Below are 20,525 nucleotides of genomic sequence, written 5' to 3' on the forward strand. Positions count from 1 at the left end.
TAGCTTCCATGCCATGCCGCATTGAGGCAGTAATTGCTGCAAAAGGGGCCCAAACCAAGTACTGAGTACATATGCATGCTTATACTTTTCAGAGGTCCAATATTGTTCTATGTACAATCCTTGTTTTATTGATTGCATGTAATATTCTAATTTTCTGAGATTGTGGATTTGGGGTTTTCATGAGCTGTAAGCCATAATCTTCACAGTTATGACACATCACGGCTTGAACTATCTTGCTTTGCATGTAATGAGTCTATCTCATATATTAGGTTCACCTTTTAAGTTGCATTACTGAAATAAATGAACTTTTGCACGATATTCTAATTTTTCGAGTTTCACCTGTAGACAAACACCTTCTGACTTCAGCTAGGTCGCAAGCAGAAAATTAATACTACAGCTTTTTCCTGTCACTATGTTCTAGCACCTGGTATTCTATATACTAGTTTTGATTCTGGAGGTCCCTTTGGTATAGCATAATATTTTGCCTGTTTTCATCATTTTTAGAAGTATAAAACAAATATAGGCTATTCTGCCTGGGACTGACGATAATCCTGCTTTTAAGGTCAGGCATGTTTTTATGTCTCTCTCTGTCCAGTGAAACATATTGTTTGTAGTCTGACACCTCATTCAAAGCTGTGAGACTCTGACACTCATTTTTCCTCTTGCTGATTCACAAGCACTCACATTTGAAAGTTTCCTTAAATACGGTACTATAGATGGTAAGTGAACCAACTGATGCTGTAATTGTGCAAGAATGCAGAATCATGGAACAAAAGACTGAATCCTTTTTTAAGAACAAGAGCAATGTTCTCAGTCTTGAAAAGATTTAATTAATTATTTTGGTTTTAAACCTCCTGAAGAGGCTACACTTACTAAGTTATCATATACTTATGAGGCCTTTCCTGGAGTACCATACAACATAAAGTGAAAATAAAATCTCTATATTTGCATAAAACATGGCAGGATTCTTATCCAAATACTGATTTAATGTGTGATTTGTGTTGCTTAGAATGGAATTTTGGTTATTTTTCCAAATTCTATTTATAACGTCTTTTGATTCAGTTTATACATTTCTGCTAAAGAATCGGAACAAATTCAGATTGCAGCTCATTGTATCTCTCACAATTCCTGTATATCTCCCTATTGGTTCCCTCTTACAAATATTGTATCTCATCTTTATATTCCTAAGTATAGGCTTCGGAATGTATATTAGCCCTCTTCTAAGTACAATTTTAAAAAAAATAATTATTCATAATTTAGGTGATAAGGAATACTGATTTGGTAATCATTTTGTTAAAGATTGTATTATAAGCTGAAATCTAGTCCATCTGGGATTTCACTGAGCTTAGTTTTCTTAGTTCGCTTAGTTTTCTACAATAATTCTTGATCCAAAATGTCTATGGAGATTCTCAATCATCCAGGTCCCTTCCTCACCATTCAATCAGAACTGCAGAAGCTTTTTGGATGAGAAGCAAAATGTTTTCAAGGAAAAAGCCAAGAAAGTCCAGTTGCCTTTTGAAAAGCATCTTTGGGACTTGAGATGCAGGAATACTTTGCAGTAAATTGTGCATTGGTTTTGCCTGTCTGCCTCTGTCTTTCTTCTTCTTTTATGTTTTCCAGATGACCAGTGATCAATTTGGCCAACTGTAAATATGAGAGTGGTAAGTATAATCTATAATTATAAGGCTGAATATATTTGGTTCAGTGACGAAAAAGCCCACAATTTTTATTAAAAAACAACTTCCAAATTAATAAAATTGTGAGCTTTTTCCAAGTTTTGTTTGAAAAATTAAAAAAGATATTATGCTTAACAATTGAAAGTATTTGGAATCTAACATTCAACTTCAATATTCACACATTCACCTCATTTTTTTTCTTTCTTATAATTCCTAAATTTATGTATTTTCTAAAGCCGTCTCATATTGTCCAATGTAAGAATAGCAATTTAAAGATGAGCGTGTAGAGGAATTCTAACAAGTTTACCAGCTGGAGTTTGGCACAAATTCATGTTAAATCAATAATAATCTGGTATATTTTTCAATGAAATTAAATTACATAGTTTCATTACTGGAATTAAGTTATGAATTAAGTTATCCCTCTGAATGGAACTTGTTCTTCCATTTCTACTCCCTAACATTTCTACATGAAACTGATGTGATTCTCTCTTCCTATCACACAGTACGTCGGGCTGCCAAAATGTGTGGGCTTCGGGAAGCAACTGAGATTGATGAATGGACCTTGTATTGGACAGATTATTCTGTTTCTCTGGATCGGGTAATGGAGATGAAAAGTTATCAGGTAAAAGTTACTATCACCCTAAGATGGAATTAAAGAATCTTTGTTTTTATTTGTGAAAAAAGATATAAAGGTTTAGATTGTACTGAATATTTTGCCTTTGATGCCTGTTTTTCTAGAAAATAAATCATTTCCCTGGGATGACAGAAATCTGTAGGAAGGACCTTCTAGCCAGGAATATGAGCAGAATGTTAAAGCTTTTCCCCAAGGAATTCAACTTCTTTCCCAAGACTTGGTGTCTTCCTGCTGAGTGAGTTATCTCCCATATTTTTTTCTTATTTAGCTTCTCTTTTTCATCATAAAAATCTAGAAGATGAACATTGACATGGGCAAATAAATTTGGCCTAAATAGTTTTATAAAAGAAAGTATAAAAGTGTCTTTTAGAATTCAAACCACTCTGCTATGGCCCTAAATATTACTGAAAATACCTTCTCTCCCCTCCCCTTGGGGCTGACTTTGAGAAGCAGTCTTCCCAACTGAATATTGGTTTTCAGTTCCCATAATTTCTTACCGAGATGTCTAGTTTTAGGGCTAGCAGTTTGGAGTATTCTTGGGCTACTGTATGTCTTAATAACATGCTTTTCCTTTTCTCTTCATTGGTCTCAGCTATGGTGAATTGCAGGCCTTTGGGAGATCAAAAAAACATAAAACCTACATCTGTAAACCAGACTCTGGTTGTCAAGGCAAAGGCATTTTCATCACAAAAACTGTAAGAGATATCAAACCTGGGGAGGATATGATCTGCCAGCTCTATATCTCAAAGGTGATCCTCTTGTATTGAAACAGGCTCCCTGTATTGCTGTGAGTCTTTCTAGCCATTTTAACTAAAACTGGCAGATATTCAAAAGCAGTCTATTACTGAAAAATAAGATCAGTATGTCAGAAACCATTGATAATCAGTAAATCTTCTCCATAAGAGAGAATTACATGGATTAAAGTGTCAGAGCTCCTAAACAGCCTCTAGAAATGGGAAGGACCTCCTACTGTTTGTGGGAAAGCATCCAGAAATCATGGGAAGGTAGGTATGGAGGTGGAGAAACTTCCTGGGATAAGAGACACAAGAATGAAGATAGCTAAAGTGAACCAGTTGGGCAATAGGTTGAGAGAGGCAGAATCCTGGAGAAAGTCAGCCATGACATTGATTACAAAGTTCCAATCTAAATTAACTAGAAGATTGTTGAAATATGCTGCATTATAAGGTAAATTTAGAGCTTGTTATAAAATTGATTTTAGATTGAATTCTTAATCAAGTATAAGTTCCACTATAGTAAATTACAAACTAGAATAACCATGGCTAAATTTGTATTATTTGATATATTTGGTGCAAGTCAGTCATGGTTGGAATACACTTATTTGGAATTTGGCTGAAATTTCCTTGTTGCCCCCCATAATAACTTCATTGTAACTGATACCTAACCCTCATGAGATGCCCAGTTGTTTGACCTGTACGGGTGATAGCACTTTGTTATGCTGGTGGTCCTTGGAATTTGAGGAAGTTTTATGAAGAAAATGGGACAAGGAATTGTTGGGGATGATTTGAGCACAGAATAGACTCTGGTATGGCAATAAATATTTGTCTTGAAGGAGTGAGTACTTGGAGAGGTCATAAAGGTGCCATTCAAATATCTGTTGCTGTTAGCCATAGGGCAAATTTTAATTTAATGGTCTTCAGTTACAGGAAATGAAACTATGAATGAAACTATACTGTAAGAAATATTCTGACAAAGGCAGATCAACCATGGCAACTTCGCTGGAGCAAGGGTGGGCAACTTTCTGTTTTAACTGAATGTTAAAACAATCTCAGGGGGCATCTAGTAGTCAATTGAAATAAGTGGGTGAAACCCAAGCTAACAATAGCTGAAGACCCTTTCTGTTTCTGGCGTGCTTTTTTTTCTTTCTAGTACCATTTTCTTTTTTTAAAAGCAATAGACTATTGGGAAGGATATTATATCATGCTAGAAATTGAATGAAATCTTGCAGATGTATCTGAAATTAAACAAATAGCTACATGTAGTCTTATAGCTTTGGATTGTCCTCCCTAGCTCAGAAGAATGTAGGGCCACTCTTACTCAAGTTCTTAAATAACTGGTTAGATAGCCATCTGTTGGGTTGGCAGTTAAAGCTGATCATGTGTGGCATCATTCAAGAGATTTGACTAGATGACTTACATGACCTCTCTGGATCTATGAATCAATAACAGCCCTCCCCAATTTCTTTTGCTGTACCTTTAGAAAAAATTCCAAAGATCTTTAATCATTATCAACAGATGGAGGTTTTATATTTTAAGAACTCATTGAGAATGGCTTTACATTGTCCTTTTGAGTATATACTTATATGAGTCCTATTACATGAATGGGATTGGGTACAAGACATTCTTAGTAATTTCACACAGTAAAGAACTTTTTTGACCTCCCTTTATCAAAAAGTATGTCTGAATTGATTTTTTACTATACTATAAGCTGTTAGCAAAAACTCAGAAATATGTATATTGCCCAGTGCATGGTTTTTTCTAGATGAAACTGTATTTGTAGATATTTACTTGAAAATTAATCTTCTTTTCTCAAGCCATTTATTATTGATGGTTTCAAGTTTGATCTTCGGATTTATGTGTTGGTGACATCATGTGATCCATTACGGGTATTTGTTTATGAGGAGGGACTTGCACGTTTTGCAACATCTATGTATTCAGACCCATCACAAAGTAATTTGGTGAGTCAAAAGGCTGAATTCTGTTGTCATCAGTAGTCATACAAAAACATCAATGGATCTCCATTTGAGCCCCATCATTTTTGGGGGGAGGGATGTGTCTCAATATTTCCCCAAAATTAATATTAAGATTAGAGGAACCTTTACTACTGAATTATACTGATATATTTCTCACACTGGTGAATTGACAAGTATTGGCAACAGTCCCCTTAAATAAGAATGAGGTGTTCCTCTAATTTAAATGAAGATTAAATCTGCTGATTTCACACACAAAACACACTGCAAACTATCAATTTTTTTTCATACTGCTATGTAAAGGAGCATTGAAACATGAGAGTGTCACCTTTGTTAAACTTGTCAGATGCAATGGGATGATTGAAACTGCCCTTTTCCTATGTGGGCAGTGCATGTGATGCATGTTAAAAAGGAACAGAGCTTTGGTCACCCGGTCATGCACACCATTTTGTATGCTGTTGCTTTGCAAATGTTTCTGACTGTATGTGTCCTCATCTTCCCCACCTGGAATAGCAAGCACTTCCTTTATTATCCGGTGGAGAGGCGTTGAAAGCATCTACTAGTTAGTGGTTCCCCCCAAACTTGTTCTTACTTGGAAATATTGCTTTTTGTGGTCAAGATGATTATGATTATGACAATTGGCCAAAGTTTAAGAGCACAGCAAGGGTGCCCTTCAAAACAGCAAACAAACAGGGGGGAAATTATTGTCAAGCTGTCTTAATATGTTTGTTTCATGGGGAAGCCATAGGAGCCAACAGAAGGAACAAGTTAGAAATTCCCATCAATGGGGAATGTGTCTTTGCCCAGACACAGCAGCTGAATAGCTACCAGTCTTCAAAGTCATGGTTACACGCCATGGTGGTGCCAGTATTGGATTAGCACAGCCATTGTGTATGTAAAGGCCTATAATTTAATTTACATTTTCTGCTTTTGAGCCTAGATAGCTATCACTGCTCAGGATTTATTTTTGTAAAAGACAAACACTGGGTAGGTTCAATTTTGAAGAGAAAAGCAATGCAGGGGAGAAAGCACTTAACCCTTTCTTGGCTGCACTTCTCTACTTCAAATCACTGCCTGCAGTGATATTTATCCCTGCAAGATTCCAGATATGTTTTTTTAATAGATATTTTTATGAGATAGAGATAGATTAACATCCTATAAACAAGGTAAGGCTATGGAATGTATAACTTTTCAGATGTGCCTGTACTACATCTCCCAATGTCCTTTACTATTGGCTGGATTACTGGAAGCTGTAGTTCACCAATATTTGGAGAATCATGCAGAATTAATAAAGTATTTTATCTCTCTTTATTCATTTTAGTACAGACCATAGAATAGTCATCAGCCTTTGTCTGAACCAGTATATTTTTCTTTAATATATATTTAATATATATATTTCATTTGTTTTAGTTGTGCTCTTAGTTTCTATCAAAAGTACCTAGGTAGATAAGGGTTTCTTTCAGATTGTGGTTATACAAATCACATTATCAAGGAATTTAGAACACAAAGTTTCAGCTTATTGCCTCATACTATAAACATTTAAAAATCATTTTTATGTTATTGAAATCCCATCGCCAGATAAATTAAGGAAAACTAAGTAAGATAAATATAACTTGCACATCTGAAAGGAGATGTAAAGGCCAAACAGTTTAAGCTTTTCACAAAATATGTGTGTTTCACATGCCATTCTCTGCCCCTTCAACCCCGAGACTAGAACATAATGGGGATTAAAATCTATCTAGCCTAATATCCTGCTTGTTGTTTAATTATTTACAGGACAATGTCTGCATGCACCTGACTAATTATTCAATTAACAAGCACAGTGCTAATTTTGTACGAGATGAAGATTCTGGTAGTAAGAGGTACAGAATGTTTTCCAACATAATCATAGCTGGGGGATACTGGGGACTTGCTCTCATGAATCTTTACAGCCATTTCAGACTTGTTTAAGAAACTGTTCTCCAAATTCAGCTGGCACATGGCTCATTTTCTTTCATTAGGTGATGTAAATCATTTAAAAAGCTCAGATGAGTAACAGCGGGAGTCTGGAGGAGGCAAGAGGAGCATAGATTTATTCCTCCTAAAGGAAGTACAAATGAATTTATTGAAATGGAACCGCTGGGTTGTTGTCCCTTGTTTTATTATTTTTCTCTTTAAATCTTACACAGAATGGTCAGTCTGATCTCATTGCTGCCACCTCCATTTTTCTTTCTCCTGCATCTAGGTCACTGCCAGAATTCTTGGATTTTCATTTGATTACTTGCAACATTTTAGTTTGCTGGCTCCTATTGTTCTGCAGTGTTCTATCCATTGCGGCAAAAACTTGGCTTCCTTTGCATAGTTTTCCATAGCATCCTCATGATTTTCCAGTAAATGGATCAAATACGAGCAATGCAGGGCTTACTTCTGCAATGCAGTGCTGCTGTCCAAAACCAGGATCTGCAGTGTGCCAAATCAATAAACAAGGAAGAACAGATGTTCCTGTAGCTCTAATGCCAAGATATTCAAGAAGTTATTTGATTCTAACTCAGATTAATAATTAGGCCAGAGAGTAGAAGGAAGATCCCAATTTAGGAAAAAGGAAATGTTAACAGTGAAGTGTAAAAGCTTTTAGATTAGAGATATACAATGTATTTTTAAAGCAGTGCCTATTGGATTAGCCTTTCTCATGCAATAGTGGAGAAGAGTATTAGGGGATCAACTATGCTGGACTTTATGCAGTAAGAGAAAAAAAAATGTTTCCTGCAGTTGTAGGAATTGTGAAATAGAGTAACTGTATGATCCTAAAATTGACTATATTGTTCTATATTTCAAAAGATCTGATATCAATAAGCTAAGGGAAAATTAGGAAGAATTCCATGGATAGAAATCCTAAAAGGGAAAAAAGGAGGCTTGGGAAAAGATAATATAATATTAAATTAAAATGGGAAATGAAACCACTGTGATTACATAAAAAAAGGACACATTTCAACTTTCAAATATAAAAAGCAAAATATTAGAAAATAGCACAAATCTGTAAGAATGGATGAGGAAGGTCAAAATTCAGAATGAGCTGAGGTTTTTAGTGAATGCCAAAAATAACAACAACAAGATTATTTGGGTAGATGAAGAATGAAAGAAAAATCCAAGAAATGGCCCAGTTGTTGGAGAACATGACAAAATGGTGATCACAGGATCTATTAATTGCTATTCTGCACCTGTCTTTTCACGAAACAAAAAAAAAACACATCTCTCAAAAGCTGCATCCTGAGTGGCAGAAGAGAAATTCAGGAAGTGATAAGAAAACACCTAGCTGATTTGATGAATTCAGGTTGCCAGGATCAGATGATGAAAAAAGTAAGGTTCTACATTTAAGCAAGAAAAACCAAATGCACAGGTACAATATAAGTGGTACCTCGCTCAATAGTAGCAACTGTGAGAGGGATCTTGGAGTCCTAGTGGACAATCATTTAAATAGGAGCCAACACAGTGCTAGGCTACATTAACAGAGGGATAGAATCAGAATGATGTGAAGTGTTAATACCACTTTACAATGCCTTGGTAAGGCCACACTTGGAATACTGCATCCAGTTTTGGTCAAAAAAGATGCTGAGACTCTAGAAAGAGTGCAGAGAAGAGCAACAAAGATGATCAGGAGACTGGAGGCTAAAACATATAAAGAATGGTTGCTGGAATTGGGTATGTCTATTTTAATGAATAGAAAGACAAGGGATGATATAATAGCAGTGTTCCAATATCTCAGGAGTTGCCACTGGAAGTTTTTAAGAAGAGATTGGACAACCATTTGTCTGAAATGGTAAAAGGTTTCCTGCCTGAGCAGGGGGTTGGACTAGAAGACCTCCAAGGTCCCTTCCAACATATTCTATTCTATTCTATATTTTTTATAAAAAAAATTATTGATTTTTTACAATAACAATCCTTAGTGCCTGGTATACAGCGTGTTGTCTTGGTTCATATTTTTTTTGGGAAAAAACATACAAGCAATAGTTAATTAACAGTCAATAATAATTAATTTTTATATTTCCATAATTAGTATATCAATTAATAATATATTTCCTTGATTTTCTCCCAATAGTATTCTCCTTCTTCAATATTACACAAATATAATTTTTGATATTTGATATTTTTAATATATAAATGATTAAATATAAACATTTTCTTCCATATTTATGATAGGGTCCATATGTGGCATTTTTTTTCTTATCAACTTATGTTATCCAAAGAAACTACAATATACATTTTACTTAAGTAGACATAAATCATGGTCTAGAATATGGACATTCTCGGAACTTAACACGATGATACAAGAAATTGAGATAGAAACTAATATCTGGGCAGATCATAACCCAATAAAGATGACTTGGAGAGGAGCCAAGAAAAAATTAAGATGGTCCTTGAACAAATCTATATTGAAAGAAAAAGAATTCATACAACTAGCAACATAGAAAATGGAGGTTTTTTTTCAAAATAAACAAAGAAGAGACATTGTTTCAAAATGTGTGGGACACAGCTAAAACATATTTCAGAGGATTGGCTATAACTTCTACTGCTAAAAAGAATAAAGAAAAGAAACAACAACAGTTAAAGTTGAAGGAAGAATCCAGAAAATTAGAATAAGAATTACAAATAGACCCACAAAAGAAAATACTCAAGAAGCAAATGGAGATAATAAAACATAAATTAAACCTAGCTGAGATAGAAATAATGGCTCAACAGATTAAAAGGGCTAAACAGAACTTTTTTGAAAATGCCAACAAATTGGGGAGATGGTTAGCACATAGACTGAAAAAAGAAAAAGAGAAAAAACTGATAAACAAGTTGCAAGACTCAAAAGGTGTATTAAAGTTTCAAAATGATACAATTAAAAAAGTTATCAAAGACTATTATGAGATACTTTACAATTTAGAGGAAATTTCATAAGAAAAAATACAGCAGTATTTAAAAAAAAAGACTTACCAAAAATTTCAGAGAATATTCAAAATATATTAAATGGAAAAATATCAGTGATGGAGATTACAGAGGCTATAAGAAGGCAAAAAAATGATAAGACTCTGAGTCCAGATGGATTACCCGCAGAGCTTTATAAATCATTACAAGAGATACTAAGCCCAATATTGAAAAAACTGTGCAATGAAATACTTTTGGAGGCTAAAATACCAAATACATGGACTGAAGCCAATATTACTTTAATACCCAAAGAAGACTCTGATTTAACGCAAATAAAAAATTATAGACCAATATCGTGATTAAATGTAGATTATAAAATTTTCGCCTCAATAATAGCAGAAGGACTAAAGAAATTTCTGACCGAATTTATACATACAGACCAAAATGGCTTTCTATCTAAAAGTCAGATAAAAAATAATTTAAGAATGTTTTAGGGCAGGCTTTTCAACCGGTAGTATACGTATCACCTGTGATACTTTGCCACATGGCAGCTAGCCATGTGTAGCGGGGGAGCGGAATGAGCTTAAGCGACCCAAGCCTGAGGGAGAGGCAGCTGCAGCTGCAGAACTGTCTGGGCTCAGCAGAAGCCCCAGGAGCCAGCAGGGCTCCATATGATTGGCTCCAGCTGATTGGTACTTCCGGAAGTGGCCCCGAGCTGGAGGTGAACTGAAGAAAAAGGGGGGAGGAGAGGAGAGGCTATAAAAGGAGGTGGTTTGGGCGGGAAAGGGGGAAAAAAGACAACAGGGAAAGAGAAGAAGAGGTCAGCCGGCAGGGAGGAAACAGACAGAGAAGAAGCTATTGGTGGAAGAAAAGATCCCTTTGTTCATTTTCTCCAGCCAGGAGAATGCAATCAGTTTTGATGAAATGAAAAGCCGGCATGTTGGAAAGGAGGTGGGTTTATTTAGTTCTGGATCAGCTGGCAGCTTGATTGGGTTACCATAAGGATTTTTGTACAGTTTTTACAGCGTTTTGTAATTCAGAAGCTCCTTTGTGTGCTTTAGTTATTGGAATATTTTAGTCTGTATTTTAGGCTAGCAATGAGTCCAAAGTCTTGACTTCCATAGGTTTAATCCCTTTAAACAAATGTAATTAGTTTTATCCCCTTGAGTCTGTCTGTGGCTTTTAGAAAGTTTTCTTTGAAGATAAACAGGCTTAATTTAAGGCTAAAGCTTTTCGCAATTGCCAGAGCCTTTCAGTCTCAGTTGCAACATTGTGACACGTGACACGCCTAAGGCAGCTTAAAGAAAATAAAACGGAGTTTATGTATTTCTTTATTTTGTGAGCCTTTTTTGCTTTGCACTTGATTCCTGTGTCTTTAAGGGTACAGGGAAGGGATGGGGGGTGCATTCTTACTACACTGTGGAAAGAACTTAGAAGGGAGAGGAAGAAGGACCGACCAGCTAGCTCAGGGGTCTACAAAAAGCAACTTTAAGACCTGTGGACTTCAACTCCCAGAATTCCTCAGCCAGCCATGATGGCTGAAGAATTCTGGGAGTTGAAGTCCATAAGTCTTAAAAGTACCAAGTTTGAAGACCCTTGAGCTAGCTGGTAGAGGTGCATATTAATAAACATGGATAAATTCATCATACATTTTTCAGTGTAAAGGGAAAATGATTCAGCAAAGGAACAGCCACCAAAGAAATTAAAAGCTGTTGAATTACAAAACGCTGTAAAAACTGTACAAAAATCCTTTTTTTCTACAATTTGTAATGTTTTGTTAGATTATAGAATAAAATACAAAAATATAAAAGTAAATAGTAGGACACAGTGGGAAGGAAAAATGGGGGGAAAGTGAGGGGGAGAAAGGAAAAAGAACAGGCTTCCTCTGTTGCACTGGAAGGAAGCATTAACATTGAACCTCAACTTTTTACTTTTCCATAATATTATAAACTAGCCATTTCTATAACAACAAATGAATCTAATCAATAAAACCCCAAATCCCCCCCTTTTTTTAGTAATCAAGTTTTTGACACCTTGCTAAGCACTGGTAGTACTCTAATATTGTCATGTCCTAAAAGTACAATCGGTGAAAAGGTTGAAAAGCCCTGTTAGAGTACTATGAAATTCATCCAGGGAAACAGATGGCTTTAATATTTCTTGATGCATAGAAACCGTTCGACAACATAAACTAGCAATATATGTTTCAGCAACTAGAGGAAATGGATTTTGGAGAAAACTTTATAAATGTAATTAAAACAATTTATTATAAACAAACAGCCAAAGTAATTGTAAATGGAGATTTTACAGGAAACTTTGACATCAAAAAAGGCACAAGACAGGGATGCCTGCTATCTCCATTATTATTTATACTAACACTGGAAGTATTGAATAGAAACATCAGACAAGATATAGAAATTAAAGGACTGGAGATAAAAGATGAAAAATATAAACTACGAGCATTTGCAGATGACTTGGTTTTTATATTGGAAGAACCGCTTGAAACAAGCACTAAACTTATGGAGAAAATAGAAAAATTTGGAGAAATGGCAGGGTTGAAAATAAACAGAGAAAAGACTAAAGTGCTAACTAAAAATCTAACAGAAAAACAAAAAAAACCAACTAGCAAAAAAACCCACCAAATCTTCAAATAGTTAAAGTTAAATATTTGGGAATTTATTTAACAGCAAGATGTGCAACAATAAAATAAGACAACTATGCAAGATTGCTAAAACAAAATTGGATTTGGAAAAGTAGAAAAATTTACAACTTTCAATGCTGGGGAGAATAGCAACAGTGAAAATGAATATCATACCGAAAATATTCTTTCTATTCCAAACAATACCCATAAGACTTGGAAAAGCCTTTTTTGATTAGCTAAATACAATAATACTGAAATTTATCTGGCAAGGAAAAAAAGCTAGAATCAGACTGAAAATGTTACAAGAAGCGAAAGAAAGTAGAGGATTTGGACTGCCGGACTGGATGTTATACTACCAAGCAACCATATTAAAATGGCTTAAAGAGTGGATAATGCTCAGAGATAAAAAAAACTATTATACCTAGAAGAGCGTGACCTACAACTTGGTTGGCATGCCTTTCTGTGGTGTGGGAAGAATAAAATTCATAGATTCTTTCAAAACCACTTTATAAAAATGCACTTCTTTTAAAATGGAAAAAAATAAAAGCAAAAATTTATATCAAAATACCTGGATGGCTTTCAACAATGGAAGCATTTGCTTACTCAAATTTAATTAACAAAGTTGTGACCTATAAAGACATTTTGGACAATGAAGGGAAGTTGAAAGACAGACAAGATTTACAAGAACAAGGCATTGATCTATCATGGTGACCATATTTGCAAATCCAAACGAGATATGAAAAAGATGCTAAAACATTGGGATTTTATAAAGAACAGACAGAATTCGACCAGATACTGTTAAAAACAGACGAAAAACTGACTAAGATACATATCTGTTAAGCTTAAAGATGGAGGAGGAACAAGTAAAAGAAACATTGATAACATGGGCAAAGAACTTTGGACATAATATAGAATTAGAAAACTGGTGAAGGTTATGGGAAAGAAATGCTAAATTATTGAAAGCAGTGGCATATAAAGAAAACTTGTATAAAATGTTTTACAGATGGCATTTAACACCAGTGAGATTAGCAAAAATGTTTAAAAATACTTCAAACTAATGTTGGAAATGCAAACAAAAGCCAGGTATTTATTACCATCTCTGGGGGGACATGCACTAAAGCTAAAAGATTTTGGTCAAAAATACACTTACGGTTGGAGAAAATGACTAAAAAACAAATAGATTTTAAGCCAGAATTATTTTTGTTAGGAATAATAGGAGCAAATTATGAGAAAGACTATATACATTTAATTTTACATTACTAACTGCAGCAAGGATTGTATTTGCCCAATATTGGAAAAATGAAAATTTACCAACTGAAGAAGAACTAATTAAGAAAATTTTAGAGTGTGCAGAAATGGATAGATTGACTTTAAAGATAAAAGAGAAAAAGATTCAGTGTATTTTAGAACATGGGATAATTTTTATCAATGGCTAGAAAAACGACTTTGAGAGAAAGGAATGTGATACGTAACATTGAATATATACTAGTAAGAAGAAGATGATTGAGCGATTAATTAACATTGTTTATGATAATTATTCATTGTTTTTTTAAATACATGAACTCAGACAACATGCTGTTTGCTAAATATTAAAAATGTTATTTTAAAAAATCCTAATATGAAACACAATGTGGGCAATTTGACATTCTCTCACCAGAAAGGGTTAAAGGAACAAATCTACTTCATCAGAGGAAGTGCCAGTAGGCTAAAGAAGAACTAATGTTGCTCCAATATTTTTTTTAAAAAGGGGGAAAAAATGGACCCAGTTAACAGACCAATAGCTTGGCATCAATACCTGGAAAAATCATAGAAAAGATAATCAACCAGTGGGTTTGCAAGTACTTAGGAAAGAAAAAGATGATTACTGGAAGCCAGTATGGGTTTATTAAAAATGAGTTGTGCCATACAGTTTTAATGCTTTTTGCAAAGAAATTAGATTGCTATGGGAATGCTCTGGATGTAGTGTATCTGGGCTTCAGAATGACTTCTGATAAGTTTGACCATAGCCGCCTCCTTGATTTATTATTTATTTATTTGTCAGAAATAAATATTTATTTGTATCATTTTAAGGTTTTATGTATAGGTATAAGTACAAAAATAAAAACATATCATTTAAAAAATATAAAAGCCTAATTTTGGCAGTGCCTGCCCAGAAGCATGCAACATTGATTGCATTCTGTTGCATGGTCATAAGGTCCCCAGAAGTACATTGGGCTGGACATGGGGCAAGTTTACATGTGTATGATAGATAGTCTATAGGTCTCTGTATTCACAGTGGGCAGAAGTCAGTTTATTTAGCAATTTCCAAACTTTCCAGTTTGAAAAATGATAGCATACTGCCACAGCATCCTGTCATAGAGAAAGGATCTGTATTTATTCTCTGTAGTGCTTGAGAGTTGGGCAAGAACTAATGGGTAGAAGCTTTACAGAGAGAAATTCCACTTTACAATGCCTTGGTAAGGCCACACTTGGAATACTGCATCCAGTTTTGGTCACCACGATGTAAAAAAGATGTTGAGACTCTAGAAAGAGAACAGAGAAGAGCAACAAAGATGATTAGGGGACTGGAGGCTAAAACATATAAGGAACGGTTGCTGGAATTGGGTATGTCTAGTTTAACAAACAGAAGGATGAGGGGGGACATGATAGCAGTGTTCCAATATCTCAGGGGCTGCCACAAAGAAGAGGGAGTCAAGCTATTTTCCAAAGCGCCTGAAGGCAGGACAAGAAGCAATGGATGGAAGCTAACCAAAGAGAGAAGCAACCTAGAACTAAGGAGAAACTTCCTGACAGAACAATTAACCAGTGGAACAACCTGCCTCCAGAAGCGGTGAATGCGCCAACACTGGAAGTTTTTAAGAAGAAACTGGACAGCCATTTGTCTGAAATGGTATAGGGTTTCCTGCCTGAGCAGGGGGTTGGACTAGATGACTTCCAAGGTCTCTTCCAACTTTATCATTATTATTATTATTATTATTATTATTATTATTATTATTATTATTATTATTATTATTATTATTATTATTATCAAAGTTATTAAACAATGGAGCACCCTGCCTCATAGAGAAGTTCCATTACTAGAAGTTTTCAAAACAAAGATTTTACAGATACTATCAGGGCTTTTTTTCTCATAGAATGCCCAGAACGGAGTTCCGGCACCTTTTTTGGATGGAACCTTGTAGGGTAGGCAAGGCGGGTTGTATGACATGTATAAATTCCGGCACCTTTTTTGAAAAAAAGCACTGGATACTATTATTCGTTTGAGATGGTTTAAGGATTCCTACCCTGGATTAGAAAATCTCCAAGCTCCCTTCGACTCTGTGCTTGTATGCTCCGTCTCATCCATCTAATTTGTAATTTGTACTATGGGGTTGTTTTATATGCCAGACTAGTCCTAAAGTTACACCTTGCTCTAAGCTAATATATAATATGGATTCAGCCAATTGTGGATTTATCCATTCCATGGATAACACAATATGTGAATCAAGTCATTTCTAAGTGTTAATTTATATTAGTTATTGCAAAAGCTACACTATGGATTGCATATTGTTCTAGATCAGTGGTGGAGAACCTAGGGCATGCGTGCCAGAGGCGCCACTCAGAGCCCTCTCTGTGAGCACGCACACTGCTGCTGCCAGCAGCTTGCGCAGATCCATTAGGCCGCCGCCGCCCGGAGGTGGCCTAAGCCCAGCACAAAGGAGGCGAAGTGGCCAGCCAGCAAGCTTGAGTAGAGGTGGTAGAGCATGCCCACAGCCAGCAAGTCAAAGGCCACCCCAAGCAGGGAAAACTGGATCCCCATCGGCACCATGGCCCCCCAGTCCCAGCTAGGATTGCATGCCTCTCCCCCATCTATGCTGGGCCTCCTGCCCACCACCCCACCCGCCAGAGACCCCCTGGATCTCCCCCCAACCCTGCCCAGCCCCCACAAGCACCCCTCCATGAGCAACATCGAGGTGGCCATGCCCACCCAGTCTGCCATGACAATTGGAGCCATGCCCATCCAGTGGGCCACACCCCCATGTCCCCCTGAGGGCACCACAAGGCTGATGCGGCCCTGGCACTTTGCGATAAATAAGTGAGTTTTGGGTTATGGTTTGGGCACTCGGTCTCTAAAAGGTTCACCATCACTGTTCTAGATTCTTGTATTTGAAATAAAAAGGTTTGCATATGCATTAAGAAGATAGAGTTAATTTGAGGCTAATTAAAAAGTGGAAGAGAAGTGAATTGCTCAAATATACTGTCTTACTCCTATTGTCATTCCACCCCTTCCCCTTTTTTTAAGGAAGCTGTCCACTTTTAATAAGTACATGGATCAAAATGGTTATGATACAGGGCAAATATGGAAGGATATTGAAGATGTTGTTATTAAAACATTGATATCAGCCCATCCTATCCTCAAGCATAATTATCTCACTTGCTTTCCCAACCATACCCTGTGGAGTGCTTGTTTTGAGATCCTGGGATTTGACATCTTGCTGGATCGAAAACTAAAACCATGGTTGCTTGAGGTATGTACCTTCTTTCAAAATAAATAGATCTCTGGTTCTTTCCATGGAAAGTTTTTATTAGACATTTGCCTTCCTTATTCGTAGATTTTTTTAAAAAAATACTTGCAACTCACTATTTTCTCAACCACTTCTGCTTAATATTTCTTAATTGTGAACTCTGCTGTATTTTCTCATTGGTAGCTCCAAGAACTGTCACTAGAAGAGTTAGGGTTAGGGATTCTTGGATTCAGAATGCCTAATCCTCATTCTCTCATTTAGAGTTAAGACAACAACTTCTATTCTCCCATGTCTTTCTCAAGCTCTACTTTAACATCTTCCTTTTCGGCCTCTCTGCTTCAACAGTGGGTGCCTTGTGGCAATATTTCCAATAGCACGGATTACCAGCAGATGGCATTAGACAATTGATAATGTTGCTTTAAAATTAAACAACAATTTTGCGTTTGGGAATTACCAGTTGGGAAAACTCAATTGGTTGTATAAAAAAATCTGCTAGAAGAATTAGAATTAGAGCAATAATTTATCTAGCTAACTACCTTTTGTTCCTCATAGTATAACCAGTCACATTCTATGCCAGTCTTGAGGATGATAGTTAATAATTATTTTTAATGCTCTCTATACCTAATAATTTGGGAAGAAAATTACTGCTTAAACTATAAGTTATCCTCTTGTTTAGTTAGTTCTGTCTAAAAGTCCAGCAGTGGGATTTTCAGAGACTGGTTAAAATTTGTATACTGAAATTTGTGCACTCTTTAGTTTGAACCTATTGCTTATCAATTACAGTAATGTAATACAATATATTTCTTTTGTTTTATATATTTAGCTTTCTAATCTTTAACAAAAGGAATTGGTATGATGTTAGTATTAGAAAGAAATAAAAGGAAGAAAATAATACTATCTATTACACATGCAAATTTATACAATTGTATTGTTAATATTTATAGTAAATAACACTGTGCCAAGACTGAGATCAATACCAAACATTTTACACCATGAATTCAAATGTATATTACTGTTATCTAATATCCCTTTCCAAAATGTAATTTATTTAGCTTCTGCTTCCAGGTTTTTATATTAAATTTGTATTACCCTATATCAATATAAAAATTAATTATAAAAAGGATCTACTGGTGTAACCTTCATGAAAGTCTCAGCAAAGGCTATTACATTTCCAGGCCACAGAGAAAGATCCCACAACTCTCTTTAAGTTTTTGGAACACAGAGGGAGATAAGCATGTAATAAGTAAACTCAGTGCTTGGGAAAAATATTTACTAATATTTGAATCTCTATATGGTCAGATATGCAATTTGATGATTACTGTAGTGTAGCTGATCATTGCAAATAGTTGAAAGGTATCATAACCCAATTGCTGGTCATCAACTCTAGAAGCTTTTCTTTCTTCTCTGTTCTCCCCAAAACACTTGCTTTTTATTGCAAAACTGCAGCAGCTACAAATTCATTCAGTTTCTATGGTTGTAGGTGAATCATTCTCCAAGCTTCAGTACTGATTCATGGCTGGATAAAGAAGTGAAAGACCAACTATTATATGACACTCTGGTATTGATCAACCTGGGAGCATGTGATAAGCGCAAAATCTTGGAAGTAGAGAAACGACGAGGAAAAGAAAGGCTTCTCAAGCAGTGCCGTAATCGCGAAGCCAGGTCTGAATTTTTTTAATCCACTTTCTGGGACAGTGGCAGTGAACATTTATAATCCACTTGCAAAGCATCTCTAAATAGTATACATTTCCATCAATGTGGCTTTCATAATTTGAAGTTACTGTATTTATATGCAATTTTCTATTTACTGTATTTGGTAGCTCATGTTAAACAGATACTATATATGTTTTAAAATAAAAAAATAGGGCCAGAATTGGGTGTTATGTTATATACATGACTGATGCCAATAAAGCAAGATCCTCTGGTCATATCTCTAGTGTCTGATACATATTAGATAATACTTTGTGGCAACACATTATGCATTTCTTGGCTAAACTCAGTATTGCTTGTGGTTATTCTGGGTTTTTTTTTGAGGGGGATAGTTTTCTGGTCAGCATGAATTAGCAAGATGATAAAAGGGAAGGGAATTTAAAACAAGTTATTTTAGTTTGTTTAAAGGATAAATATAAGAAGAACTATATTCATGTATGTTTTGGGGAGCGTATGTTGATCACACCCTTAACAGGACAGCCAGGCCATAGTTGTTACTGTGTTTCAATTTTATATGCGGTTATAAAATATAAAGGTATGATTAAAAATAAATTACACATTGCAACTGAAAATATTAGTATTTAAAAAGCAAGCAACAACCCAACCTTTTTATACTGCATCGAATTATAAATTGGTAGGCAGAAATGCATCCTTTATTTAGCCATTCAGACATAACATTTTACAAAGATTGCTCTTTTTTGTATCTATCTATCTATCTTTTTGTTTGTTTTTTTGAGGAATTTAGGGGACCTTTGCAGTACCATAAAAGTAGAAGGGTAGTCTCTATAGCTGCAGCTTCAATGTGGCCCTTTGAGCTCCTGGAAAACATGCCACCCAATTGAGCTTTTAATGTGGCAGAACATGATAAAGTATGTGGAAAATATGTTAATCGTACTGAATCAAATTAAAATTAAATCCTATTCAGTGTTGTTCTGGCCTCACCTTTCTCTAGGCATGCTTCCCCTTAGTTCTCTACTTTGTGCTCAAGTGCACCGGAGAAGTGGAATGCTCCACTTTATACAGTGGAGCAAAACCGGAGGAAAATCACTATTTCTGTGAGCTCTGCAGAATTCTGCAGGGTTCAGAGTAGCCCAAAAATAGTTTGTTCAGAACTGTGTATCCTGGAACTCCTTTTATTTATATATTATTTTAATATATGAAAAAAAGAAAGAAAAAAAGGAGATAGGGAGAAAAAGAAAAACCACACAAAACAAGCAGATAAAAAGGACAGAACATACATATGTACATACATGATATCATTCAATGTAATTTTTAAATAATATTAGTCTTTTTATTATAAGAATAAAGAGGCAGTTCATGAAGAACAAATGGATATTAATAGTCCAGGTTTTAGCATTGAAAATAATTACTTTAAAAAGTAATATTTTTGCTATCTTTGTGCCACAATTCTTCATGTAATCATAAATTACAAGTTTTGGACCTAATTCAGAAGTTTATTTATCAGCTAAACTCTTGATTATTGCAATAATAAATGAGCAAAGCTACAGATATTTTTTAAAAAAACAAAAAACAAGCTTTTATCATAATGGAAAGTGACCCTTTCTCATTTTACACTTCTAAAATAATAGACATGTTTAAATGTTTAAATGTTCTAAATTATTCAGTAAATGTGAAAAAAGATTTTTTATTGAATTAACCTTAAAGGTTTTATTAAATATATTTACATTAATATTTTAGCCACTGATTTCTTAAAATGGGATATTTAATTCTTTGTTTCAAAGCCCTTAGAGGTAGTAATATTCACCTT

General features: G+C 35.2%; 1 protein-coding gene across 1 annotated transcript in view; it reads left to right on the forward strand.

The window, feature by feature from the left end:
• The first annotated feature begins 1,620 nt into the window (after nt 1-1,620).
• TTLL6 (tubulin tyrosine ligase like 6) overlaps nt 1,621-20,525 on the forward strand; it is a 39,741-nt gene continuing 20,836 nt past the window's right edge. Inside the window, exons 1-8 of the mRNA XM_029283053.1 lie at nt 1,621-1,661; nt 2,180-2,298; nt 2,415-2,545; nt 2,903-3,059; nt 4,862-5,005; nt 6,794-6,879; nt 16,825-17,050; nt 18,528-18,709. Of these exons, the coding sequence (XP_029138886.1) occupies nt 2,197-2,298; nt 2,415-2,545; nt 2,903-3,059; nt 4,862-5,005; nt 6,794-6,879; nt 16,825-17,050; nt 18,528-18,709 (1,028 nt within the window). The 5' untranslated portion in view covers nt 1,621-1,661; nt 2,180-2,196. The remainder of the gene's footprint in view (nt 1,662-2,179; nt 2,299-2,414; nt 2,546-2,902; nt 3,060-4,861; nt 5,006-6,793; nt 6,880-16,824; nt 17,051-18,527; nt 18,710-20,525) is intronic.

This window comes from Protobothrops mucrosquamatus, unplaced genomic scaffold (genome assembly GCF_001527695.2).
Source record: "Protobothrops mucrosquamatus isolate PMUCROS unplaced genomic scaffold, P.Mucros_1.0 scaffold10, whole genome shotgun sequence".
NCBI lineage: Eukaryota > Metazoa > Chordata > Lepidosauria > Squamata > Viperidae > Protobothrops > Protobothrops mucrosquamatus.